The sequence below is a fragment of the Triticum aestivum genome, chromosome 3A, assembly GCF_018294505.1.
Source record: "Triticum aestivum cultivar Chinese Spring chromosome 3A, IWGSC CS RefSeq v2.1, whole genome shotgun sequence".
Classification (NCBI taxonomy): Eukaryota; Viridiplantae; Streptophyta; class Magnoliopsida; order Poales; family Poaceae; genus Triticum; species Triticum aestivum.
This window is the reverse complement of record NC_057800.1, coordinates 650,018,862-650,045,733: the sequence shown is the minus strand read 5'-3', so window position 1 is coordinate 650,045,733 and position 26,872 is coordinate 650,018,862. Positions and strand designations below refer to the sequence as shown.

At 47.1% G+C, this 26,872-nt stretch overlaps 4 protein-coding genes across 5 annotated transcripts; 1 reads left to right on the top strand and 3 right to left on the bottom strand.

The window, feature by feature from the left end:
• Positions 1-4,916: 4,916 nt before the first annotated feature.
• Positions 4,917-9,300, bottom strand: LOC123062929 (uncharacterized). 2 transcript variants are annotated; one of them, XR_006429959.1, is made up of 3 exons: positions 8,596-9,300; positions 8,294-8,466; positions 4,923-5,763 (listed from the first exon to the last, which is right to left on the bottom strand). XR_006429959.1 is itself a non-coding variant. In XM_044486623.1 (2 exons), exons 1-2 carry the CDS (start codon positions 8,313-8,315, stop codon positions 5,417-5,419), a joined length of 369 nt encoding a protein of 122 aa, XP_044342558.1. In that variant the 5' UTR covers positions 8,316-8,583; the 3' UTR covers positions 4,917-5,416. The 2 variants fall into 2 exon arrangements, 1 of the variants encoding a protein (XP_044342558.1); XM_044486623.1 differs by lacking the exon at positions 8,596-9,300 and having other exon boundaries at positions 4,917-5,763; positions 8,294-8,583.
• Positions 9,301-9,378: 78 nt separating this feature from the next.
• On the top strand, positions 9,379-14,388 carry LOC123062930 (uncharacterized). The gene is made up of 6 exons (XM_044486624.1): positions 9,379-9,854; positions 10,197-10,411; positions 10,807-10,902; positions 10,980-11,051; positions 11,124-11,240; positions 12,680-14,388. Exons 1-6 carry the CDS (start codon positions 9,545-9,547, stop codon positions 14,024-14,026), a joined length of 2,157 nt encoding a protein of 718 aa, XP_044342559.1. The 5' UTR covers positions 9,379-9,544; the 3' UTR covers positions 14,027-14,388.
• Positions 14,389-16,778: 2,390 nt separating this feature from the next.
• On the bottom strand, positions 16,779-21,020 carry LOC123062926 (heat stress transcription factor A-2b). The gene is made up of 2 exons (XM_044486621.1): positions 20,406-21,020; positions 16,779-18,015 (listed from the first exon to the last, which is right to left on the bottom strand). The coding sequence occupies exons 1-2, from the start codon at positions 20,703-20,705 to the stop codon at positions 17,122-17,124; spliced, it is 1,194 nt and encodes a 397-aa protein (XP_044342556.1). The 5' UTR covers positions 20,706-21,020; the 3' UTR covers positions 16,779-17,121.
• Positions 21,021-23,699: 2,679 nt separating this feature from the next.
• Positions 23,700-25,338, bottom strand: LOC123062927 (B3 domain-containing protein Os03g0212300). Its single transcript, XM_044486622.1, has 5 exons — positions 25,027-25,338; positions 24,813-24,909; positions 24,416-24,707; positions 24,183-24,334; positions 23,700-24,106 (listed from the first exon to the last, which is right to left on the bottom strand). Exons 1-5 carry the CDS (start codon positions 25,047-25,049, stop codon positions 23,822-23,824), a joined length of 849 nt encoding a protein of 282 aa, XP_044342557.1. The 5' UTR covers positions 25,050-25,338; the 3' UTR covers positions 23,700-23,821.
• Positions 25,339-26,872: the final 1,534 nt, after the last annotated feature.

The following is a 26,872-nucleotide window of genomic DNA, read 5'->3' as shown; positions in this document are numbered from 1 at the left end:
TATCATTTTGGGGTTATGCTTTAGAGACGGCCGCATTCACGTTAAATAGGGCACCATTAAAATCCGTTGAGACGACGCCTTATGAACTGTGGTTTGGCAAGAAACCAAAGTTGTCGTTTCTGAAAGTTTGGGGCTGCGATGCTTATGTGAAAAAACTTCAACCTGATAAGCTTGAACTCAAATCGGAGTAATGTGTCTTCATAGGATATCCAAAGGAAACTATTGGATACACCTTCTATCACAGATCCGAAGGCAAGACTTTTGTTGCTAAATTCGAAAACTTTCTAGAGAAGGAGTTTCTCTCGAAAGAAGTGAGTGGGAGGAAAGTAGAATTTGATGAGGTAACTGTACCTTCTCCCTTATTGGAAAGTAATACATCACAGAAACCGGTTTCTGTGACACCTACACCAATTAGTGAGGAAGCTAATGATGATGATCATGAAACTTCAGAACAAGATACTACTGAACCTCGTAGATCAACCAGAGTAAGATCCGCACCAGAGTGGTACGGTAATCCTGTTCTGGAAGTCATGCTACTAGATCATGATGAACCTACGAACTATGGAGAAGCGATGGTGAGCCCAGATTCCGCAAAATGGCTTGAAGCCATGAAATCTGAGATGGGATCCATGTATGAGAACAAAGTGTGGACTTTGGTTGACTTCCCCAAAGATCGGCAAGCAATTGAGAATAAATGGATCTTCAAGAAGAAGACTGACGCTGATGGTAATGTTACTGTCTACAAAGCTAGACTTGTCGCAAAAGGTTTTCGACAAGTTCAAGGGATTGACTATGATGAGACCTTCTTACCCGTAGCGATGCTTAAGTCTGTCCGAATCATGTTAGTAATTGCCGCATTTTATGATTATGAAATTTGGCAGATGGATGTCAAAACTGCATTCCTGAATGGATTTCTGGAAGAAGAGTTGTATATGATGCAACTAGAAGGTTTTGTCGATCCAAAGGGAGCTAACAAAGTGTGCAAGCCTCTCGGAGTTGGAATAAATGCTTTGATAGTGTGATCAAAGCATTTGGTTTTGTACAGACTTTTGGAGAAGCCTGTATTTACAAGAAAGTGAGTGGGAGCTCTGTAGCATTTCTGATATTATATGTAGATGACATATTACTAATCGGAAATGATATAGAATTTCTGGATAGCATAAAGGGATACTTGAATAAGAGTTTTTCAATGAAAGACCTCGGTGAAGCTGCTTACATATTGGGCATTAAGATCTATAAAGATAGATCAAGATGCTTAATTGGACTTTCACAAAGCACATACCTTGACAAAATTTTGAAGAAGTTCAAAATGGATCAAGCAAAGAAAGGATTCTTGCCTGTGTTACAAGGTGTGAAATTGAGTAAGACTCAATGCCCGACCAATGCAGAAGATAGGGAGAAAATGAAAGATGTTCCCTATGCTTCAGCCATAGGCTCTATCATGTATGCAATGCTGTGTACCAGACCTGATGTGTGTCTTGCTATAAGTCTAGCAGGGAGGTACCAAAGTAATCCAGGAGTGGATCACTGGACAGCGGTCAAAAACATCCTGAAATACCTGAAAAGGACTAAGGATATGTTTCTCGTATATGAAGGTGACAAAGAGCTCATCGTAAATGGTTATGTTGATGCAAGATTTGACACTGATCCGGACGATTCTAAATCACAAACCAGATACGTGTTTACATTAAACGGTGGAGCTGTCAGTTGGTGCAGTTATAAACAAAGCGTTGTGGCGGGATCTACATGTGAAGTGGAGTACATAGCTACTTCGGAAGCAGCAAACGAAGGAGTCTGGATGAAGGAGTTCATATCTGATCTAGGTGTCATACCTAGTGCATCGGGACCAATGAAAATCTTTTGTGATAATACTGGTGCAATTGCCTTGGCAAAGGAATCCAGATTTCACAAGAGAACCAAGCACATCAAGAGACGCTTCAATTCCATCCGGGATCTAGTCCAGGTGGAATACATAGAGGTTTGCAAGATACATACGGATCTGAATGTAGCAGACCCGTTGACTAAGCCTCTTCCACGAGCAAAACATGATCAACACCAAAGCTCCATGGGTGTTAGAATCATTACTGTGTAATCTAGATTATTGACTCTAGTGCAAGTGGGAGACTGAAGGAAATATGCCCTAGAGGCAATAATAAAGTTATTATTTTATTTCCTTATATCATGATAAATGTTTATTATTCATGCTAGAATTGTATTATCCGGAAACATAATACTTGTGTGAATACATAGACAAACTAAACGTCACTAGTGTGCCTCTACTTGACTAGCTTGTTAATCAAAGATGGTTATGTTTCCTAACCATAGACATGTGTTGTCATTTGATTAACGGGATCACGTCATTAGGAGAATGATGTGATTGACATGACCCATTCCATTAGCTTAGCACCCGATCGTTTAGTATGTTGCTATTGCTTTCTTCATGACTTATACATGTTCCTATGACTATGAGATTATGCAACTCCCGTTTGCCGGAGGAACACTTTGTGTGCTACCAAACTTCACAACGTAACTGGGTGATTATAAAGGAGCTCTACAGGTGTCTCCAAAGGTACATGTTGGGTTGGCGTATTTCGAGATTAGGATTTGTCACTCCGATTGTCGGAGAGGTATCTCTGGGCCCTCTCGGTAATGCACATCACATAAGCCTTGCAAGCATTGCAACTAATGAGTTAGTTGCGAGATGATGTATTACGAAACGAATAAAGAGACTTGCTGGTAACGAGATTGAACTATGTATTGAGATACCGACGATCGAATCTCGGGCAAGTAACATACCGATGACAAAGGGAACAAAGTATGTTGTTATGCGGTCAGACCGATAAAGATCTTCGTAGAATATGTGGGATCCAATATGAGCATCCAGGTTCTGCTATTGGTTATTGACCGGAGACATGTCTCGGTCATGTCTACATTGTTCTCGAACCCGTAGGGTCCGCACGCTTAACGTTACGATGACAGTTTCATTATGAGTTTATATATTTTGATGTACCGAAGTTTGTTCGGAGTCCCGGATGTGATCACGGACATGACGAGGAGTCTCGAAATGGTCGAGACATAAAGATTGATATATTGGATGGCTATATTCGGACACCAGAAGTGTTCCGGGTGATTTCGGAGAAAATCGAAGTGCCGGAGGGTTACCGGAACCCCCCCGGAGAAGTAATGGGCCTTATGGGCCCTAGTGGAGAGAGAGGGGCGGCCAGGGTGGGCCGCGCGCCCCCTCCCCCTCTGGTCCGAATTGGACTAGGAGAAGGGGGGCATCGCCCCCCTTTCCTTCTCCCTCTCCCCCTTCCTTTCCCCTCCTAGTAGGAGTAGGAAAGAGGAGGACTCCTCCTCCTTGGCGCGCCCTAGGGCCGGCCGGCCTCCCCCCTTGCTCCTTTATATACGGGGGCAGGGGGCACCTCTAGACACACAAGTTGATCCTCGTGATCGTTTTCTTAGCCGTGTGCGGTGCCCCCTTCCACCATACTCATCGATAATATTGTAGCGGTGCTTAGGCGAAGCCCTGCAACGGTAGAACATCAAGATCATCACCACGCCATCGTGCTGACGGAACTCTTCCCCGACATTTTGCTGGATCAGAGTCCGGGGATCGTCATCGAGCTAAACGTGTGCAGAACTCGGAGGTGCCGTACGTTCGGTACTTGTATTGGTCGGATCAGGAAGACGTACGACTACTTCATCTACGTTGTGTCAACACTTCCGTTGCCGGTCTACGAGGGTACGTAGACAATACTCTCCCCTCTCGTTGCTATGCATCACCATGATCTTGCGTGTACTACGTTCCCCAACAATGGCATGTGTGCATATTGAGATAAAATAGAACTTAGTGAGGATCAACTACTTAGGTATACTATAAGATACTCCATACGTTATTGCGATATTTTGCAGTATTTTGAATGGGATTTAATTATATGAAACATGAATAATACAAGAATAGAATCTGGAAAATACAAAAATAATTTATTGTGTTTGATTTTGTATATTCGTCAATATTTGTTAAGTATAAATAGCATAATAGAATGAAAAATTTAATGCATGTTTTCATATGGAGGTGAGATTTTTCCTATTTATGATTGCATGTTAAAGTGTTCCTTTTTATATGGATGATGCATGATGAGGTGTCATGGTTTTTTTGCGAAGGATGAGGTGACATGCTTGCAAGTTAAAAAATAGGTTAGTAGCAACTGCTCCCTTCGTCCCATAATATAAAAGAATTTTTCACACTACAACCATTTAAATATAGAAATTTGGATCACCTCCATTTTAGGGCGGTATCAAAATAACTTTTTTTTAGACAATGGTATAAATTAACTCTTTTTTCAAAGGCCACATTAAGGCCGTCATATACTAGGCCTAAAGTAAACTGGACCCAGATGTCCAGGACACGTTTAGTTGCGTCCCAGTCCAACTTTCTGTAATAAAAGCCCAGTTCTGCCGCCATCAACTGGTTCATGACCCAAAACCCACCGTCTCTTCCGAGCTCGCAATTGTTTCGCCTCACGAGTGCTATTTCTCGCTTTACGCGAGTTCGAAGGGATAGTTTATGGCGACGCTAGCCACTGCGCTATGTGTGGAGTTCGTGATGAACTGTAGGGCGCGACCTACTTGAGGTCAAAGAGCTTTTTTCTCTCCTCCGTTTTTTCTATTTTATTCAGTTTTCTTTTGGTTTTCTTTGTTTTTTGTTTGCTTTTTCATTTTTCTTCTCCATTTTCTATTTGGTTTTCTTTTTTCTTCTCTATTTTTGGGTTTTCATTTATTTGATTTTTTTGTTTCCTTTTCTTTTTCATTCTACATTCTTATATACATGATTAACATTTTTTCAAATACTTGTTCAACATTTTTCAAATACTTTAAAAAAATTAAATGCACGATTGCCATTTTTCTAAATATTATGTAAAGTATATTTTTGTAATATACTCCCTCCGTTTCAAAATAGATGACTCAATTTTGTATAAAGTTAATACAAAGTTGAATCATCTATTTTGGAATGAAGGGAGTATATGTTTATACTACTCCCTCCGTCCGGAAAAAGTTGTCCACAACTTAGTGTACTGCGAATTTTGCAAAAACGCCATCATAACTTAAAATCTGTTACAAACAGGTCGCCTTTTCCTTCATTCTTCCTCTGTCCGTCACCCGCGCGCGTCGCCAGGGCAAGTCGCCGCCGGGGGCCTACGCCGGCGCTGCCCAGGGCTTGCTCCTCCGCCGCCCAGGACCCGCGCCGCCCAATTTCTTGCTCCGTCGCCGCCCAGGACGTGCTCCTCCGACACCCAGGTCATGTGCCGCCCAATTGCTTGCTCCGCCGCCGCCAAGTACGTGGTCCTCCGCCACCCAGGACCTGCACCACCCAATTGCTTGCTCCGCCGCTACGCAGGACGTGCTCCTCCGCCACCTAGGACCTGGGCCGCCGCCGCCAGGCCTGCGCGGCCGATATCCCCTCCGCCACCCAGGATCTGTGCCGCCGTCGGCCAGGACCTGTGCGCGCCTGGGTCTCGAGCGCCTCAACCGCGAGTTCCGGCCGCGCCTGGACCTCGAGCTCCCTCAAGCTCGTCCTGGACCTCAAGCTCGAGCTCTTTCCCCTGCTGCTCTGCAAGTTCCTACTGGTCCCTTGCTCGTGTAGCCGCCCGGAGGTCACCTGCTGGTGTGCTGTCGCCGGAGGTCCCCTGCTCGTGCTGCTGTCGGTGAGAAGAAGTACAAGGCTCCTTGCTTTTTCATCTCTAGTGCCGGACCTTTCTTGCTCTGTAATTTGAAACACAATTGATCATGTCCTCTGAAGAAATGTTACAAAAAAAGAAGTTCAGTTAACTGTTACTATTGCTATCTGAATTCCAACCAGATCAATTTGCTGTCAATTGCTCTGTAATACTCAACCAAGTTATGCAAATGAAGATCAACCAGGTTTAACTTCAGTAAATAATGGTTTATTTCCAGTAAATAGTGCAAGCACAAACCAGGTTTATGCAAATGAAGGTCAACCAGGTTTATCTTCAGTAAATAATGGTTTATTTTCAGTAAATAGTGCAAGCACCAACCAGGTTTATGCAAATGAAGATCAAATTGATAACCAGGAGTAGCTGTCAATTGATTCGGTAATTTGCAGTAGATCAAACTGCAGTAGATTATTTGCTTCATTGTTGTACAACTGTAGTTTAAATGAAATAGATTATTTGCAAAGTTAAAAAATAACAGATCAGGAATTTGTCTTGCAACTAGTCAAAGATTCTTCTAACAACAAATAAACATATCTAAATTTGCTAAAAAAATCAATCAATTTTTAGTGCACAATCAATCAATTTATTTTGGAAACAAGCAATATGATTCCACCAGATTCCTCAAGACTAACTAGGGGATGTCTTGGTGATTAGTTAAATAAGAAGATCATATTGGCCTTTGCACTATCCATTATCTCCATTAGTGATTCTACTGAAAATATCCAATACCACTGTTTATCTCACCATTGATGAGGCAATGTTACTCCTCTAGAGAAGAAAATGATTGATAAAGACATGCTTCTATATATTCAGATTATATGTAGAAGGTCTATAGTACTTACATGAACCAATGATTGATAAAGAAAATGCTAGCACATGTCCACACAAATTCAGTATCCACATGTCCTCAAATTCATTGTTAACACAAATTCATTATTCAGTGCTACCACATGTCCACACGACGGCATCAGGATGATTGATAAAGAAATGCATAACACTACATTAATACCACATCCTGCATGTTTCAGTTTTGACAGTGAATTTTTTTATTAAATTTTCCTTTACTTGCACTGAATCTAAATAACACTAAAGTTTTCTTTATCAATCATAACAGTAAAATTTATCTTGCTCAAATCTAGTCTGAATTTACAAAACACTACACTATATAACTTGCAATTTTCAGTACACCATTGTGAGCAAACGTACAAATATACTCACAAGCTCAAGATAGCTCCCAAGCTCAAGCTCAAGATAGGCTAAAGAAGCTCCAGCGGAGTACACTGCATTCAGTGATCTTGCTAAAGAAGCTCTCAAGCCCAAGCTCAAGATAGGCTAAATTTGACAGCTACTGTACTCAAAAGAAGCATTTCGGATTATCACAGCAAACGAAGCATTTTATGCAGTCTGAAGCATTTTGGATTATCACTAGAAACTGAATCTAGCAGTCTGAAGCATTTTGGATTATCACAGCAAAAAAAACTTAATCATGTTTGATGCACATTGATGCAGCACCCCAAAGTCCCAAACATAAGCAGCAGCAGATCGGTATGCATTGTTTGATTAAGTAGCAGCAATAAAAAAAAGAGGGGCAGCCCGGTGCATGTAGCTCCCGCTTGCGCAGGGTCCGGGGAAGGGTCCGACCACAGCAGCAATAGCTCAACAAATTAAACAAAAAGAAAGTTTCATATCGGTATGCATTGGAAGGAGAATGCTAGAACACGCAGATGTATCAGCTAGAGCACAATATGTGTGAAAATACAAGCTTCTGAAATTTGTTACAGAAATTTTCCTACTAAAAAGATAACTGAATTTTGTGTACTGGAAGTTTACAGTGAAGTTTCAGTAACTACAGTAACTGAATTTACAGTAAGATTTCTCACTCCATTACACTGCTATTAACTGTATTATTCTACTGTTAACAATCAGAATTAACACTATATTATTCAGACAAGTTGATGTTCAGAACCTGTCATTTTCTTCCAAAACCTGTCAATTTCTGTCTGGTTTTGATCTGTCAAGTTGATGTCAAACTTGACACATAAATAAAATTTGACATCAATGAAATTTAGACAGTGAATACAGTTTGAACAGTACTCCACTGTCATATTTTCAGTGACTAAAATTCAGTTCTGACAAATTGAAGCCTACTCTATTCTACTCCTAAATTCTGAGCTTGAGTCAAGCAGGGAATACTAAATGGTGGATGAGGCAACAATTACACTTGAGTAAGAAACACTTTGATCATCATAAATACTCCAAATATTGTTATACATTTTTTTAATGGTAATTTCACCCATAGTAACATTTCCAGGTGTATGAACAACTATTTCAGTCAAGCATACTGTATGTTCATCTTAAGCATATGTTCAGGCAAATTTACAGTTATACAGTCAAGCATACTGTATGTTCATCTCAAGCTAATAGTAGTTGAACATTGGAGATCAAAGCATACTGTATGCCCAATGTTGTTTCAATGTGTGGTTGCTCTCTCAAATTCCATGGCTAAGAGTAGTTTTAAAATCACCAAGGACGCATCTGTACTCGTCTAGCAAGCTCACCTGAGATCAACGAAAGCAGCATCCGTACTCATACTCCATTCCTCTGCAGCAAGTCCTCCTCCAATCGCTGCACAATCCAAGGCGACAAGAACAAAACCAGCTCAGCTGCTTGCTTCACCAAACAATGTTCGAGCTAGCCTTCTTCCTGGTGCACACGGTTCGAGCTGGCCCTACTGAATACAGCAATGCAGAGAGCATCAAGAAAAATGAACTTCAGTCCATGAAAGTGCAGAGTTTAAGCTCTATTCAGCAAATGAAAGCAGCAATACAAGGGTCTGGGCCGGCTAAAGTAAACATTCGACCTCTCTTGCTCGATGGTCTCGACGGGGGTGGGCAGGAGCGCGAGCCTCCAGAGCGTTGTGGCGTCGCGCACCTCCTCGAACACCTCTGGCATCTTGACCAGCCGGCCCGCGGTGGAGGCGAGCGAGATGACGGCGTTGGCGTCGACGACGTGTGGACGGGGGCCAGGCCGGTCGAGTTGGCGCAGCTGGACACGATCCGGCTCACCGCCTGCACGGACGACTCCTTGGCCACCGTCTCCCAGCGCGCCATCATGGCCGCACCCCACACCACGGGTGCCGGGGCGGCGGCGCCGGGGGGAGGCGGGGGCGGAAGGTAGCGTAGCCGACCGCCGAGCCAAGGGCCCGCCACGCTTCTTCCATCAACGCTAGGACGGACGGGGTGGGCACGAGCAGGAGATGCGGCGGGAGGAAGAAGAAACGATTTTTGGGGAGAAAGAGGAGAGATTCGGGAGGCAGGCAAGGGAGGCAGGGATTCTGCGCGAGGCAGAAGGGAGCGGCGGAAGAGGCAGCTGCGGCGGTGGTGGAGGACACACGGGAGAGCAGGAGAGCAGCGCGGCGCAGGGCAGCTCCGGCGTCCATGCGCCTGTGTCGGAGCGGCGGAGTGTCGACCGGAGAAGACGAGGAGTGCGGGTTATGTCGGAAGTCTGGGGAGGAGTTTTTTGCAAAAACGTCACGGAGACAACTTTTTCTGGACGGAGGGAGTATTTGACAGTGTAAACAAACTTAAAAATGGAATAAAAAACGGAATAAAAATGTGAAAAAAAGAAAAGAAAACGAGGCAGTGTAGTACACGCGAACCTGGGCCAGCCCATATGCTCGCGCGCTTGAGCGAGCCGGCACGAGCGATGCCCGTCTCGCCTGGCCTCCCTCTTCCAGAGTCCCGTCCTCCCCGCTACACGAGTCCCCCGCGTCCTCCCGCCAAAACCAAAACCCTAGCCCAACCCCACCAATGGCGGAGACCGACGCTAGCGCCAGGACAAGCGAGCCCCCGCAAGCGACAGCGCCGGTCACGGCTACGGAAACGGCGGCCGGGACCGTGCCGACGCCGATGGCGGAGGAGGGGGCGGTGCCTCCACCCGGTCTCGATTATAAGAGGAAGCTTGGCGAGACAGGAGGGGAGGAGGCGATGCTGCCGATGGACGCGGAGCAGGGTGGTGGCGGCGCCGAGGATCGGGCGGGGGTGGGAGGAGAAGGGGAGGAGGAGATGGCGGAGACAGGGTCCAAGCGGCCGCACGGGGACGGCGAGGGCAACGGGTCAGGTATATTTTTCGCCGTTTTTGTTTTTTACATCGTCTCGGTTTGATGCGCGTAGTATTTTTGCAATATGCCTAGGCGTGATAGATTTTGCGTTGTCTCTAGGCTGATTCGCTATTTTTTTCGGAGCAATGCCAATGAGGGTCGAGTTGGTATGGGCAAGGATTGCATATGGTGCTGTTGCTCAATTTTGCAAGCAATCAAAGGGGTTAAAAAATAATTTTGCCATCGAGTTGTTTGTGTAATTGCCATAATTGTTGACTTGTAGCGAATATGAGTTACAATTGTCGTATTACATTACATTGTTATCATGAATAAGATTGTTTAATTTTTCTTATCTGCACCAGGTATTACTCAAACTGAAGTGCATGGACCTGAAACATCAGAAGTGGTGAATGGGGAGGTTCCTGTCGATGAAAGCATGCTGTGCAGCTCTGAAGTAGATGGTCCAAAAGAATGTTCAGAACTTCCTCAAGAAGATGATGAGCCCTCACCAGAACAGCAGAGTGCCGAGGCGCTTACCCAAGAAGTGACGCGAAAAATTGAAATTCCTCAAAGCAAGGTACTGTCTACTTATCCTAGTTATGCTGTTCAGTGCTTATTTCTGTGTGAATATACATATTTTAGTTGCTGGTTGGGCCCAAAATATTCGAAACATATTTTAGTTGCTGCATTGGGCCCAAAATTTCTGAAAAAATCGTTTAACGGGCATTGGGTCCAATAGGCAAGAATTCGGTCATATAAATTGAGATGGTATTTCTATGCATGTATTCCCCAGAAGCTTTAATTGACATTCACTTTCAGACCAGTTCTGCATTTGGTTAAGCTAAGCTGGTAGCTGAATGTGGAAGATAAATCTGCGGAAACTATCAGATGCCTGCAGATCACCTCAAATGCTAAAATCCAGATTGTGTAGTATGACGAAGCTGATCCAAATTAAATTATATCCTTTCTCAGGTTGATGTAGGTGATTCATCTACACTCGCTGCTAGAAGTTTTGGGACTCCACAATCTGGTGCTGAGCAAGTGGACATCCATGTCCCAAATGACAAGGTGAGCCTTAACAAAATATCTCGGCTATAAAATTTACTTAAGAGCCCTGATATATTTCCTTTTATCATAATATGTAGGCTGAGTTCGTCATTGGGGAGGGAGGTGAGACCATTAAGGCTCTAAAAACTAAGTCCGGGGCTGACATTCAGGTTAGTGCTATAACTATATGCATGGATGTTTTTTATTCACTTCAAAATGAAAACTAATCTCGTTTTTTGTAGTTAATCCCGGAACATCTCCCTGAAGGCGATCTTTTCACAGAAAGAAAAATACGACTTACTGGGAATTGGAATCAAATAGAGATTGCAAGAACAATGGTCCTAGAACTCATCAGTCAGGTGCTTCTGATACTTATCTATATCTGTATCTATAATCTATTACATTGCTCTGTATGCTATTTGAAGATTTTAAGGGGAACTGCATATTTTTTTAGTCTTATACATGTAGGATCTGCATGAAGTTAAAAACCATGTTTGCTACTCCCTCCGTTCCTAAATATAGGTCTTTCTAGAGATTTCAACAAGTGACTACATACGGAGTAAAATGAGTGAATCTACACTCTAAAATATGTCTATATGCATCCGTATGTGGTAGTCCATTTGAAATCTCTAAAAAGACTTGTATTTAGGAACGGAGGGAGTAGATGCACTTTATGTTTTGAAATGTTGCTTGCACTTTTTATGTTACCATGATTGAGCAAATATTTGAGTTTTATTAGACCGTGGCATTAGCTATCCAACTTGATTGTAAGGCATAATAAGTTTAAATTGTAACTTATCATGTATGTTGATCGTATGATATCTCCATGACAGTTTTGCATCTGACTGTTGTAACCTTCATTGATATCCCTGGTAGCTATGAACCATATGATAGGTATTATTTATTTTTTCCATCCATCGGTGCAGAAAGTTGTATGCTCTTCAACTATGTGATCACAATGTCAAGGCCTTATCGTTTTTGGTTGTTCATGACATGGGATCTTAGAAAGATAAATTCCAAAACTAAATTGCTTTATTTTAAGAGTTCTTTTTTGGCTAGATGATGGTTCACATTGCTGATACAGCTCTATAATATGTTTGGGTTCAGTAATTCATTATTCTCCATCACCCACTGTTGTACAGAAGATGGTAGTCGGGCTTTGTTCTTCAGCAGTGGTAAGACCTAAGCCACTTACGTCTGTGATATATGCCTTGTGACATTAGTGGCATATCACTTTGATAATCATTTTTAACCCGACAATTGGCATCCTTATGTTTGCAGAGTTCTGTGTCATGTTTGGAAGTACACATGACATTCTACGTGTCTCCATTATGCATCAGATAAAGTGAATCTAAGCCAACCTTCTTTTTTCCTGTGTAAACTTCTTGCCAGTTCTTGCCTTTTGGAGTATTCACCATGGAAACTTTACATGCCCATCTATTGGGTTTTCTATATTGGCTTATTATATATTTATTATTTTTTAGAGGAATGATATCTATTCTGTCAGCTCAGTAACACTTCATGTTTTATCGTGGTTATTTTGTGCCTGTAGAGGTTTTACTACATCTCTTGAGTTTGTCATGCATGATAACTTGTTGTGTAAATCTTGTAAATGTTTGTTCATTTTTAATCTTTGCAAGTTATCAAAGTAGATTCATGTAGTCTATAATCGCGAGTCCTGCTCATTCAAGTATATCTCCTTCTAGTTACAGCAGATTAGTTTGGTGTATTTCAGTTCCCTTGCTTATGTTTAAATCTGTCTTCTCTATCTGATAATCTTGTGGTTTTGTGTGTTCAGTTTCCAATATCCTGTTCACAGATGGGTGGGCATGAGCCTGGTAGAACGCCTCAATGGGGTTCTAACAATGGTCATAACTACCCGGGAGGTATGCATTGTCAGAACCCACAGTACCATCTTGATGGTGTATATTCTGAGCAGACTGCATCAAGAGGTGGCATGGATACTGGCTGGAACCAAATGTCAGGCGGCGGTACAGGTCAGGCACCTTATCAGGGTGGTTGTTACGAATATCACGCCTCTTACAACACATACTCAGCTAGAGGTCCTCCCAGTGTCGTTCAAGCTCCAATGTACGACTCGGCTAGAGGTCCTACTGGTGCTCAAGCTCCAATAAACTACCGCAACTGGAGCCCGCAAGTACCCGTTGGTTATACTAGCAGTTACCAACACTCTGCCCCGGGCCAACTTACATATGTGCAATGGTATAATGGGCAGTGCCACGGGCAGCAGTCAATGAATTTTCAGCAAGCATACCAGTCTTACCCTCCACAGCAAGATCCCTATGGAAAGTCTGCTTTTGGTGGAGCTCAGCAAGGCTATGGTATTCCTATGCCAGGCACAAACCACCAAGGATCAGCTCCAGCCCAGCAGCCATATGCATTACAGAGCTCAACCGTGCCACCTCAACCAGGACTTTGTTATGGTCAGCCCTATGGTGCAACTGCTGGTGCTACTCATGGGTACGTGCAGTCTTCAAGTGGTCATCAGCAGCCAGCGAGCCAGGTCACTTCGGTCTACACCCAGCAAGTGACGCAGTATCCATCGACTCAGCCAGGTTACATTGATCAGGCGTTTGCTAACAATGCGAACTATCATCAACAGCCAGCCATTCATGTTGCATCGGCTTACCCGCAGCAAGGAATGCAGCCCGGTGTCTATTGCCAGTATCCATCTACTCAGCCTGCGTATACTGATCATGTGGTTGCTAACAATGCAAACTATCAACAGCCAGCGAGTCATGTCGCTTTGGCCTACCCACAGCAAGGAATGCTGCCTGCCGTCTATGGGCAGTATCCATCGACTCAGCCAGCGTATACCAATCAGGCAGTTGCTAACAATGCAAACTATCAGCGGCCAGCGAGCCATGGCGGTCCAGGCTACCCGCAGCAAGGAACGCAGCCTGCTGTATATGGGCAGTATCCATCGACCCGGCCAGCGTACACAGGTCAGACGGTTGCTAACAATGCAAACTATCAGCAACTTGCAAGCCATGCCGCTGCGGCCTACCCACAGCAAGGGTTGCATCCCGGAGTTTATGGGCAGCGTCCATTGTACACTGGTCAGGCGGTCGCTAACAATCTGATGAATGCAGCCCGGTCCGTCGACCCAGCGGGTGTACACTAATCAAGACTGGTGCAACGGGGGCTCAACTGAAGCTACTGCAAATGTCAACAAGTCTGCGGCAGGACATGATTCGGTTCCAGAAGGCGAGCCTCATGAAACTGGCGATGAGCATGCAGCCTGATGCATCTTCCACCTCGCAGGCCAATTGAGTCAGCTAGATAAGACTCTGGTTAGCTCTATAGGGTTTTTGGCACAGGAGGAAATGTTTTTCTGACGGAGAAACAAGTCGGGTCATCTGAATTTTGGTTGTGGTGTATTGACTTGATGATCTGTTTAGCATCAGTCTTGTAACGTTTTTGCCGTTTGGATCACTCCCATCTCCCAAGATTTAGTTCGTACTGTTCATGGATGGGTGCGCTTGTGATTGATTGACGCTAGGTCGTGTGGTTTATGCTTCCTCGATGGTAAGCAGCTCTGCAGATTAGATAATAAAAGCATTTCATCTCTATAGAACAATTTTTTTCTTCTTTCGAACCAACCATGCAAGAGGACTGCATGTTATACATACAACATTAGATAATGAAAAGCATCTTGGTTCACACAAAATTCAATTTATTAAAGCAACTCCAATGGGGCGACCCATTTTGTCCGTCCGCGTCCGTTTGGATCGGTGCGGACAAAAGTGACGGCCCAACGCGCCGACCTAAACGGACGCGCGTCCGTTTTTCGTCCGCGGGCGACCAATTCCAGGCTCAATTTTGAGCCGGATTTGCGTCGGCGCGGACACAAGACGGACGCGCGCGCACGCTTACTCCTCTTCCCGGGCCCGCCGGTCGGTGGCAACCACCATCATTTCCCCCCATTTTCCCCCAAAACGCTCCCGCCCGCCCGCGCCCGCTCCCGCCCCCCAACCAGTCATGGAGGACGCCATCGACCTCGACCTCGACGCCGCCGCCGGCCTCGTCTCCCTCGCCTCGTCCGGCGCCGTCGCCCCCTCCGGGAAAGGCAAGCCTCGTGCCCCCCGCAAGACCGCCGCCGCAACCAAGCCGAAGAAGACGCTGACGCCCGAACAGCAGACAAGGGAGTCGGCCAAGAGGAAGGGCCGGAGGCACGCCGCGGACGCGAGGGATGAGACCGCCGCCGCCGCCGCCGCGCAACAGGAGTTCACCAACTCCCGCGTTGCCGCGGTAACGAGGGAGGCGCTCTACATGCTAGGGGTAAACCCTAACCAGCACAGCGTCCTCCAAGCCGCCGTCACCGCGGCCAGCACCGGCTCGTCGGCGTTTCCTCGGATGGTGATGCCCGACTCACCCCGCGCGTCGGCTTGCAACCCGGTCCCCGGCTTCCACGTCTACCCGCAGGCCTCCCGCCTCTCCGGGAAGTGCTCACCCTTTTTTGTGTGCTGCCATGTGTATCGGCCGGCTGGCGAGTGCGCCAGCATGAACTGTGGTATTTTTTGAAGCCAGCATTGTATGCCGGCGCTGGCATGGTGCCGGCATGAGACATGGCCGCTGGCATAATCGGCCGCGGGCCTTTTTTATTTAAAAGTTGAATGCGGACATGGGTCGGCGCGTTGGGCGCACTGCCGACCCAAATGCAAAATTAGGCGGGCGCCGGGCGGGCGATCGACCGAAACAAACAAAAAGCGGACAAATACGCCGTCCGTTTGGGTCACCCCATTAAAATTGCTCTTACTCCCTCTGTTCCAAAATAAGTGATTCAACTTTGTACTAAAGTTAAGTCACTTATTTTGGAACAGAGGGAGTACATCCAAACCAACGCTCAAGGAAGAACACGTCCGCGCGAACCATTCGATCACCGGAGAATGGCGCAACTCAACGTTCAGCACTGGGTCGTCCTCACCGCGAGATGCCGGCATGGATCATCATCAAAGCAGTGGCAACTGGACGGTCCCGGAGTGTGAAGAGTAGGCAGGTGTCGTCGACGCAGAAGTGGTGCCACCCGTAGCGTTGCCCCGCCGCCGGTGCACGGGCCACTGCTCCCCGCACATCTGCAACTAAATAATGTGTCGGATAACCAGACGCCCTGACCAAATCAGGTCTCGTCACCATTTTGTTGCAACGCCCAGCGATCGTAAACAAACCTACCCCATACACAATAGAGAAAATTCCTTATTTGATACTATCTTAAAATCTGTTTCCTTATTTGACATTGAAAAAAAAAAATCTTCCCTATTTGACGCAAGTTCTAAATTTTATTTCCTATATGACATTTTCATTCATTTTGAGCCTAAATGACACCTGAAAAGACTCTTTTGCCCCTCATGTTGTGTCTGTGTAAGGGGCAATAGCATACACACGCAGCACCAGTGCGAGGACAGAAGCACACACAACAACATATACACATGCACCAACACACACGCACGTGCGCACACACGCAACAACACGCACGCGCACGTGCACACACACACACAACAACGCACATGCACGCACACGCACACACGCAGCAACACACACGCACGCAGCACACACACACATACACAAACACGCATCAGCAGCACACACGCAGGCAGCACATAAGCACGCAACAGCACACACACACGCACGTACACACGCAGCAGCACACATGCACACACACATGCAGCAGCAGCACACATGTGCGTGTGCACCCACACATGCAACAGCACACACGCGCGCACACACATACCGCATGAGGGGCAAAATCATCTTTTCAGGTGTCATTTAGGCTCAAAATGGACGGAAGTGTCGTATAGAGAATAAAATTTAGGACTAATGTCAAATAAAAAAGAAAAACTTTTTCAGTGTTAAATAAGGAACCAGATTTTAAGACATTGTCAAATAAGGATCCACCTTTTAACTCCAGAAAACTGTCTTACACCGTACAGATCAAAACATGCGTCATTCAACCGCTAGCACTACCGTCCCGCATTACAGACTGACAGTCTATGTTTTGCCAGAAACAACGAACAGAACTCTAAGCTCAGTCGGAGGAAACGCTCATAATATATGGAGGGCTACGACGGTTTCATGGAAACATTTCCCGTTGCAGAGTTTAGAAGACAGACACGAAGGGGAATCACCATGGACACAGCAGAATTCCTTGCGTGCAGACTGCAGGGTGGGCGGATGAAACACGACAGAAGCCACAGCGATATAACAGAATGAAATTTGCAACTAGGTTGCGCGGGTCGGGCTGTTTGGGACGAGATGATCCGTCTTCTCGGACATCACATCCATGCCGTCCACGTTAACCGGGTTGTCATCCTCATCGCTGAGTGCTCTGCTCATCAGCTCCTCCCAGAAATCATCATGCAACACCCCCTGGGCTCTGTTCTGCTGCACTTCACAGGTACCGAGACCAAAATCCTGTGGCTTTACACCGTTAGTGTCGACGCCTGAGTCGTTGATATCAGATGGAATCACATCAACAAGGAGTTCCGCCGCACCTTCCAGGTCAGGTGGGATCCCATCAGCAAGGAGTGCCACCGAACTTTCCAGCTCAGATGGGACGCCGTCAGCAAGGAGTTCCACCGACACCTCTCCAAGAAGCTCCACTGACTCATGTGGATCAGACAGAACAGGTGAGTCTTGCTCCAGGCTGCCACTGGCACCCATGTCATCAGCTTCAGGACCCTGATCGATGCTACGCCTCCTTTTCTTTGACATAGCGTCATGGAGCTCCTTCCTCACCCCATTCAGGGAAACCAGTTGCTTCAATAATTCAGGGTTCCGGAAGACACGTGCCAGGAATGCTGTCATTTGCTGCTGCTTCCGCTCGGTTCCATGTAGCCTCTCCTCCATGCCTTTCAGGTGCGTTTTCATGCTCTGCTGTTCCTGCCTTAGCTTCACCACTTCTGCCATCAATAGTTGCTTGTCCCTTTTCAGCTGGTCGGTATCTGTATGATTTCCAAAGTGTCCCACCTCAAGGTATGATCCAAGAGATTGCTGATTTGGAGCAGTATTAGCGGGAGGTCTTCGACGTCTGATGTTCTTCAGAAGGTGCCTCTGTCCCCGTAGAAAACCCTCATTGGCAAACTCCCATCGATCAGGATCCACCTTTCTGAAACCCTGACAAGCCAACAAACAACATACCACGGAAAAATTACTTCCAGGAGATTTCTAATGCAAGTGTGTAGCAACATGTTAATTCTTTCTCAACATGGAAAAAACAACACGCTATATTTACATTTTACTTCTTTCTAGAACGTAAGCCGCAAGCGCAACAGTACCAAGAGATGGAACCGCAACAGGGTATCTGTTTAAGTGCATCATTTCAGTTGTTTCTTCGCTACATTCATTCAAAACTCTTCTTTAATCTTCATCTTTTTTTTTCTCTCGAAGGAGAATTTTTTTTATAAATACTCAAAAAGAAAGAAATATCAACTCTTATAGAAGAATAAAAGATGTTGAACTAATTTTAGAATACAACCTTTATTCGGTGAAAAGGTCCCAAAATGAGAGGGGGAATGCACATTAACCACTAAACGGGGACAGCGGTAACAACAGTACCGCACAGTGCAACGGCTATACGAAATATGAAGTGGGGGCACATACTGCAGCTTTCATCAGAGGCAACGAAGGACAAAAGAGGTGGTGCAAGGTGCAATATTTTGGCCCTATCATGGTTCAAACTGCTTGTTGTTGCAAAAGTGGTCCAATGTGCAGTAAGCATCAGTTTACCTAACGTCAAGTGAATTTCTCATAAATATAACACTAGCAGGGTAAAGAAAAATGAATGTGAACACATGGCTTTAACATTTTGTTCACCAGAATGTTGATTTCCTTTTTATGGTAACATGAGGAAAAAGGAACTTAGGAAAGTAATTCACTAGATATTGTTAAAATACAGCTTTACTTATATCTCAGCGAAGCTCCATTCAATTAAAGCGTGGCAATATGCTGCTTTATTAACTTAAGTTTTTCTGCTTGGCATTCCCTATGCTTTTCTGCAGAATAGTATGTCATAGGACATTATACCATTCCTATTCACCTCTGGAAGTTAGCTCTGCTTGTTTTAGTGTAATACCACGATGTTCTTAAGTAGTACAGATCACCCTAATCATAAAGGAGAGCTGATATCCACACTATCTACCAGACTAATTAATACTCCATCCATATCACAAATAAGTGACACTAGACACTGACATGGTCTTCAAATATGTAACTTTGACCACTGAGTTATAATACAATATATGTGCAAGCCTTACAAAATATAATATTCCAGAAATACCTTCCGAGACAACTATATAATATATGAATTTGAAATTTTCAAATGGAATAATCAGAATCTATTCATCAAAGTTTTAAAAGTTTGACAGAAGGTGTGTCTAAAATGTCACTAATTTGTGATATGGAGCGAGTGAAATACAACAATCTTCAACCTCTAACTTTTTTTATGTACTTTGCCAAATTGCAGAAAAAGGGAAAGAGACTGCAAACATAACCACTGCATTGTGAAAGTAGGTAACAGCACAGTGCAACAGCCATGTAAATTATGAAGATAAACATTTCACAGTGACATATGACCTGAGATGGCACCATGGACATGCTCATAAAGAAATCCGAATAATGTGGTAGTCCATGAATATATTCAAACTGCTATTAATTTGGCAAGAGGAAGCTCTAATACGAAGGCATGCAGTACACAACTGTACAACACATGCAAGACAATGTTGCAGTTGATTATGTCACGAAAAATTATCTTTGGAAAAATATACACTAGCAGGGTAAGGATAAATGCACGTGAAACAGGCAGAATAACCCTTTTTCTCAACAAGTTCTTTCGTCTTAATGATGACATAAGATATATAGTACTCCCTCTGTTCCTAAATATAAGACGTAATTGAACTGCCAAAACGTCTTGTATTTAGGAACAGGGGGAGTACGTTGGAGCAGTAGTCAACAAGAACAGTTAAAGTCCAAAGTTTTACCCAGCACATCCAACCAAACAAGTAAAAGTTTTGTGAATGTGTTGCCTTCTTATTAACTGAAGTTTACTAGCGAGGGATTCCTGTGCATTTTCTACATAAATATTATGTAACTGGCTAGGTACATAAATTCCTATGCACTTCTAGGATTTTGTTTGTTTGTTTTGAAGTCATTATGCACTTCTAGGATTCAGGTCTACTTGTTTAGTGTAATACCACCAATTTTCTGAAGTACAAGATGTCCCGCTCATATATTAAACAAGAGATGATATCCCCACTGTTGAACCAAAATAGTCAATGGTATTCTGCAGTTGTAACTGGCTCTCTTTTTCTGTACTTCTCTTCACCAAATTTGGCAACACAATCTCAATGGCTAAATCACATCAATTTCACAGGTAACAATCACAGCATTGCATTTGGGAGCATCAAGAACATGCAAAAGGGACAACATTTACTCGCATCGAGGCATAACAAATCAGTTGCATTGCAAATTTGCAAGAGGGGTCAAGGGAATCGGGCTTGGTAGCTTACATAGGTGTTGAGCTGCCTGACAAAGGTGGAGAAGTTGCTGTGCTTGAAGTGCCTCGGCAGCAGCACTGCGGAGAAGCGGTGCAGATCCCAGACGACGAGGCTGTTGTTGCCAGCGCTCCACGACACGACGTTGTCGGTGCTCCGGTCATCGACCATGTCGTACGTCTTTGTCAGGAAAAGCGACGGCTTGGCATCGCGCAGCCCCTCCAGCGGCCTCGGTGCCGCCGTGGCCCCCGGCGAATCGCCTGTCCCATGGCCATCCTCCTCCTCCACCTTGACCAGACTCGGCATTGGGTCCATACACCCAAACCCCAAGAACCCTCCCAACCAAGCGACCACACCAAAACCCTCCTCGCCGTACCTCTGTTCGCGGGCCCTACTGGAGAAGATTGCGGTGGAGCGTCTGCCGTGACGGGACCGAACTCTCCTCTCGGCGGCTGGAGCGGCGGCGAGGGAGCGAGGAGCGGCGGGGAGCGGGGAGGAGAGAGACGGCCATTTGGGGAATGGAAGGTTCTGGAAGGCGTGGAGGGTTTGGAGGAGGATGAACGGCGGGACGGGCCCGTGTCGGGAACTGGGCCTCGTATGGGCCGGCGCGACAAGTGCCAGCGTGACTGCTGGCTGTGCACACCTTGTGAAAATGAGAGGGTCTTCTAAAAAAACTAAATTCTAAAAGGGTGTGCTACGCGTCGGCCGGCGGATCTATTAAAAAGATCCACCGCCTCATGAGCCGTTAGATCTGCCTCAATCAAGTGGCAGAGGCGTCGTCCTCTACTTCCGCAACAAAAGTCTTGTTGCACAAACATTTGCAACAAAAGTTGTGTTGCAGAAACATTTTCAGATTTGTTTTGCAACAGAGCAGAGATAATGTTGCAGAACCGTTGTTGAGGCAACACCAGCGGTTGTGGCTGAAACTCGAGGAGGCGACATCCATGGGCGTCGGTGCTCCTCCAGGGCGGTGGTGATGTGTAATGAGGGGCGATGACAGACGAGGCTCCAACGATGGCGTGCCTCGCAGAGGTAGGTGATGGCAGGACGGTGCTGCTCGATCTAGAGGCCGACACCACTTGAATCTATGTGGAGAGAGAGAGAGAGAGAGAGAGAGAGAGAGAGAGAGAGAGAGAGGGAGGGAGGGAGAGAGAGAGACGGTGCTGCTTGATCTAGAGGCCAACACCAATTGAATCTGTGTGAAGAGATAGAGAGAAAGGGTAGCAGGGACCCGGGTGGACGGAGCACTTGCTCGCCGACACCATCCCTAATCCCGGCCCCCGTCGCCCCTGGTCTGTGCCCTGCGTTTGGCTTGTAACAAAAGGCTAGTTACAGACTGATATTCTGAAACAGACGACGAGTTGCAGAAAGCGTGGACACAGAGGGGGTTGCTTTCAACCGTCTGATCAAGAGTCCATCTGATGGATACAAAGATGATGGACGCTCGTACGTGATCAGGCGGTTGAAGGCAAGCATTTCCCATTCTAAAAAGTGCAGCTGCACTTTTTGGAGCTGCTGGGCACACACCCTTCTGCGTCGTCCGATGGCGATCGCATTGTCCAGGTGTCGTGCGGTCGGGCTCAAGACAGTTCGCGACGCGCTTCAGGTGCCGCGCGGTCAGGGTGGGGTGCCGTTGGTGAGCGCACCAATTTCAGATGAAGCGGCTGACTGAGCGCCCGCCACTTCTCTTCTCCGTCGCTCCACCCCGCCGCTCCCATTTCGAAAATGCAGTTCGTTCTCTCCCCATTTCCTCTGAGAGTTCCTTCCGCCATCTCAAATCTCCGCAGTTCGTGCTAGTCCCCCAAATCCCGCAAGGAGTCGTCGTGTTCGTCGAATATGTGCAAAAATCCTAAGGGAGTGTGTCAAATGCATAGCCCACCTTCCCTTGCCAGATTGAGCTTTTGAGGTGAACTAGCTGGTGCGTTCAATCTTTTTCTTCTACATGAAGATGATGGTGGTCAATTGAAGCTACTGCATATGCCGACAACAAGCCTGCGGCAGGACATGGTTCTGTTCCAGAAGGCGACGATGTCAACCAGGCACATGGAGGAAATGCACAGCCTCATGCAACTGGCGATGAGCAGCAAGATGTGCCACCAGCATTGGCAACCTCGCAGGCCAGTTGAGTGAGTGTAGATAGGACTCTGATTAGTTGTATAGTGTTTTTGGCACCGACGAAGAAACAAGTTGGGTCGTCTGAACTTTGGTTAGCAGTAAACGTTCGAGTTGTATTCTTGTGTATCGACTGGGTGAGGCAAAATTCCGTGTTTCGAGAAAGTTAATCGAGATCTGACCCCAGTTTGTAAAAATTTCGGGATCTGACCTTTTTGTTACCGTCAGGGTCTATGGTGGTAAGAAACACCCCTACCGCTGAATAGGCTGGCGGTAGCCTGCACAACTCTACCGCCAAGGTGCTCGGCGATAGGTGCGAGCATGCACTATGTTTTATACTTAGGAAGATTTTTCGATTGGGCGTGCAACCCTACCGTCAGAGACCTTGGCGGTAGACTGTTATACCCTACCGCCATGGACCCTGGCGGTAAGAAAAGGGTAAGATCCCAAAAATTTTGCAAGCCAGGGTCAGATCTCGATCAAGTTTCAAAAAAGGGTCAAAACACGAAATTTCGGGATCTGACCCTTTTGCTACCGCCAGGGTCTATGGCGATAGAAAACACCCCTACCACTGAGCAGGCTGGCGGTAGCCTGTACAACTCTACCGCCAAGGTGCCCGGCAATAGGTGCGAGCATGCACTATGTTTCATACTTAGAAGATTTTTCGGTTGGACGTGCAACCCTACCGTCAGGGACCTTGGCGGTAGGCTGTTATACCCTGCCGCCATGGACCCTGGCGGTAAGAAAATAATAAGATCCCAAAATTTTTGCAAGGCAGGGTCGAATCTTGATCAAGTTTCAAAAAGGGGTCAAAACACGAAATTTAGCCACCGGGTTATCTGTTATCCTGAGTCCTCGTGCGACTATCGTTTCTATTGTTTGGATCACTGCCATCTCCCATGATTTGTTCATCTGTCCATACTCGATAATCCTACATCTATATAACACACTACGAAGATTTACGAAAGCTTCCTAACACTCTCTGGCCCACTGATTTTAACGGGGTGGGCCCTTGCTGCATCTATCCATCCAATCCCACCTCACCACGTTCCCTTTTACAGAAAATATTTACTAACCTTACCTAGGTCTAACATTACTCGTTCATAGTTGGGTGGCGCTTGGTGGGTTGCCTAGGTCAAGTGGTTTTTGTTTCCTCGATGGTTAGCAGCTCATCGCAGATTATATATACTAGTATAATAAATAATAAAAGCAGTTCATTCATCCAACATCCAGATCGTGGTTCATCATACAGTCCATTCCTTGCTTATTTGCCATCACATCAAGCTCAAGGCACAAATTAACCCGAATCAGTAGTCTAGTCACTGGACGATGGTGCCGTCCGCCTTGCGCACCTCGACGCTGAGCACCGGGTCGTCGCCGCCGGCGTCCTGCAGCAGCTGGAAGAAGCAGATGTCGCCGACGCGGAGGCCGTTGTCGACGCGGAACTGGTTCCACCCGTACCTCAGCGCCGTGCGGGTCCTGGCGTTGCCCTTCCGCCGGTTGCTGTGCTTGAGGCAGACGCTCCACTGCTGCCCGCGCATCCGCAGCACCACCCTGCCCTTCTCCGTGAACCCGTGCGACTGGCTGAACTCCACAGGCACGTTCTGCTTAACCGGCAAACAGTCAGAAACCAAAGATGCGGGGAGGGGCGCACGTTTACAGGTTACAGCCACGGCTCACCAGGTACTGCTTCTTCTTGGTGCCCAGGTGGCACTGCCCCAGCGTCACGGTGAACCGACTCGGCGCGGCGCCGCCTCCGCCGCCATGGACGACGCCGTCGCTGCTGCTGCTTCCACTCCCTGGCAACGCCGGTGGCGGAGACTCCTCCTCTTCTGCTCAACTCACCCGCGCACTGTCAGTTCCAGGATATATATATACTGCAAGGGAAGATACTACAAGGGAAGGGAACGTACCGGCGCTGTCGTCTTCCTCCTCGCGCTGGCAGCAGTGTCTCCCGCACTCGGAGTCGTCGAACACCTTGACGGTGAGCAGGGCGGCGCCGTCGTAGCAGAAGACGAGGAGCTGCCCCAGCTCTATGCCGTTGGCGCGGACGAACTCCTTCCAGCCCCTGCCGAGGTGCATGTCGCCGTGCTCGTTGGCGACGACCTCCACGTCCCACGCGCGCGCCCCTCCGCCGTCGACCCGCAGCTTCACGCCCCGGAGCTCAAGGCCGCTGAGCTCGCTCACGAACTTGTCAGGCAGCACCTGCAGTTCAGACGGGCGGCAAGAAACAGTAAGCAAGCAGAGAGATGAGAGAGAGACGAGCTCGTGCTTGGTGAACTAGCTAGCAGAGCATGCGGAACTAAGTACCAGCTTCTCCCAGGACATTCCGGCAGCCATGAGCTTGTAGAACCGGAAACCAGCCAGGTCCGGGCTGCCCTGCGCCATCTCCGCCGTCTCCGTGTCCCTGTGCTCGGAAAATCAGACCGGTGAAACAGCCAAGAAGACGGCCGAAAGTCGACACGTCAAAGCAAGCAGATCGAGCCGGTGGTGCTCCCTTCCGGTCGCCGCACCGGCCGCCTACCTGTGAGAGCGCAGGATCACCATGGAGCACGGGCGAGGCCACCGGCTGGTCTAAGTCTCACTCTCACTGGTGGGAGGAGGAGGAGGAGGCTGGAATCTTGTGCTGGAGTGGGGTGGGAGGAGGCGAGGAATCTCTTGTAGAACGCTGGGATCGATGTAACTGCGCAGCACCAACACATACGCACCCATCACGTACGTCTCGTTTGCCACTTCTTAGCAAGAAGCGGCACGCAGGACACACACGAGATGGGCCTCGCTTTACTGGCAGCGAACACCGAAAGGGCGTCAAGCTGCGCGGCGTGTGTGCTGTAGCCTTTGGAGCTCACATGGCTCTATCCATGCATGCTCGGTTGTGTCGTGTGCGGGCCAAGCGCTTGGTGGTTTAGACGCCTACAGGCTACACTCTCTTCTACACGCCTACAGCTACTCTTCCCCGCGCATTATCGTGGTGTACGTAACTGGATATTTTCCGTGTTCTAAGGCTGCTTACCGAGGAAGTAATTATATTTGATGTGTAAGTATCTGTTTATGGGTCATCACTTTCTCTACGCAGAGCCAAACCAGAGTAACTGAAGAAGAAACAGGTTAAGATGCTGGTAAATGCCCAACCCCTGGCTGCCATGGAGGGATATGGGGTAAACTACCACTTTTTTTTAGAATTTTATCATTTACATCACGAATCAGTACAAAGTAGTTGATCCTTACCAGCACACTGAAATCCAAACACAAAGGACCATGAACACCTAGAGTACCCTAAGACAACCATAACGCAAGAAGATCTCCGGAGCCCTGTGTCATCATCCCTGAATCTTAAGAGAAGACCCCTGCAGCAGAAGGATCTGCAACCAATCGCAAGCAGGTCATCATCCCTGAATCTTAAGAGAAGACCCCTGCAGCAGAAGGATCTGCAACCAATCGCAAGCAGGTCATCATCCCTGAATCTTAAGAGAAGACCCCTGCAGCAGAAGGATCTGCAACCAATCGCAAGCAGGTCATCATCTTCGACCTCGGTACAATTGCCGCCACGCTGCTTCCTTCTTTTTTGACACCAGCGCTGAGAGAGCATGGACATCAATCCAACACACCTGCAACAGCCATCGCCATCTTTGGCTTTGAGTACCGCGAAAAGTGTCCCTTCCGGAAGGAAGAGAACTCGAGTCATCCGACCAGTCCAGCACCGCGGCCGGGCCATCCGCCCGGGCAAAGCAGGATCTCCCACCAACAAGGAAGAAGAAGGGTCTTCGTCTCCCTGCATCCATCGCCCATCTAAGGACCCAAACGGCCATTGCCGATGGACCTCCAGCCACCATAGCCCACGACCTCGACGAGATCCGGGGATCCCCAACCCCGCTGGCTCCTAGACGAAGGCAAAAGCCTCGCCTGACCGCGAACGGAGCCCGGAGAAACTTATTCCGACGCTACACCACCGCAACGACCTCGGTAGGGTCTCCCTCAACCCTAACCCTACCACACACACCCGCCTAGCGAACAGACCCGAGGTTTCCCCTCCCTCCCGCCACCGGAGCGGCCGACGGAAAGAGAGGGAACCGGCGGCATCACCGGCGGCGCGCAGGGAACCCTCGTCGCCTCACTAGATCGCCTCGTGCGATCCTAGTTTTGCAGGGGCCGTTGTTGGAAAAGGAACTGTTGTACACTACCACCTTTGAGGTGTACTGGTACACTAAACCCTTAGTTCAGCACTCAAAGCGCCTTGAAAAGATATTTATTAAGAAAAATCACGCTCATACACCATACTTATACAACGTGTACTATATACCATGTCGCACAGTCCAAGATCAAAATTCAACACAGCTCAAGGAACAGAAGGATAAGTTTCACTGTGAGAG

Excerpts from the sequence above, each read along its gene's own strand:
- LOC123062927 (XM_044486622.1), bottom strand. The coding sequence starts at position 25,049 with ATGGTGATCCTGCGCTCTCACAG. Across the intron at positions 24,910-25,026 it reads GTGATCCTGCGCTCTCACAG|GGACACGGAGACGGCGGAGA; the intron begins GTAGGCGGCCGG and ends TTCCGAGCACAG. Across the intron at positions 24,335-24,415 it reads GGAGGAAGACGACAGCGCCG|AAGAGGAGGAGTCTCCGCCA; the intron begins GTACGTTCCCTT and ends TGAGTTGAGCAG.
- LOC123062930 (XM_044486624.1), top strand. The coding sequence starts at position 9,545 with ATGGCGGAGACCGACGCTAGCGCCAGGACAAGCGAGCCCCCGCAAGCG. Across the intron at positions 9,855-10,196 it reads CGGCGAGGGCAACGGGTCAG|GTATTACTCAAACTGAAGTG; the intron begins GTATATTTTTCG and ends TATCTGCACCAG. Across the intron at positions 11,052-11,123 it reads AGTCCGGGGCTGACATTCAG|TTAATCCCGGAACATCTCCC; the intron begins GTTAGTGCTATA and ends CGTTTTTTGTAG.
- LOC123062926 (XM_044486621.1), bottom strand. The coding sequence starts at position 20,705 with ATGGACCCAATGCCGAGTCTGGTCAAGGTGGAGGAGGAGGATGGCCAT. Across the intron at positions 18,016-20,405 it reads TCAGGCAGCTCAACACCTAT|GGTTTCAGAAAGGTGGATCC; the intron begins GTAAGCTACCAA and ends TTGGCTTGTCAG.
- LOC123062929 (XM_044486623.1), bottom strand. The coding sequence starts at position 8,315 with ATGCTGCTTTCGTTGATCTCAG. Across the intron at positions 5,764-8,293 it reads GCTGCTTTCGTTGATCTCAG|AGCAAGAAAGGTCCGGCACT; the intron begins GTGAGCTTGCTA and ends TTCAAATTACAG.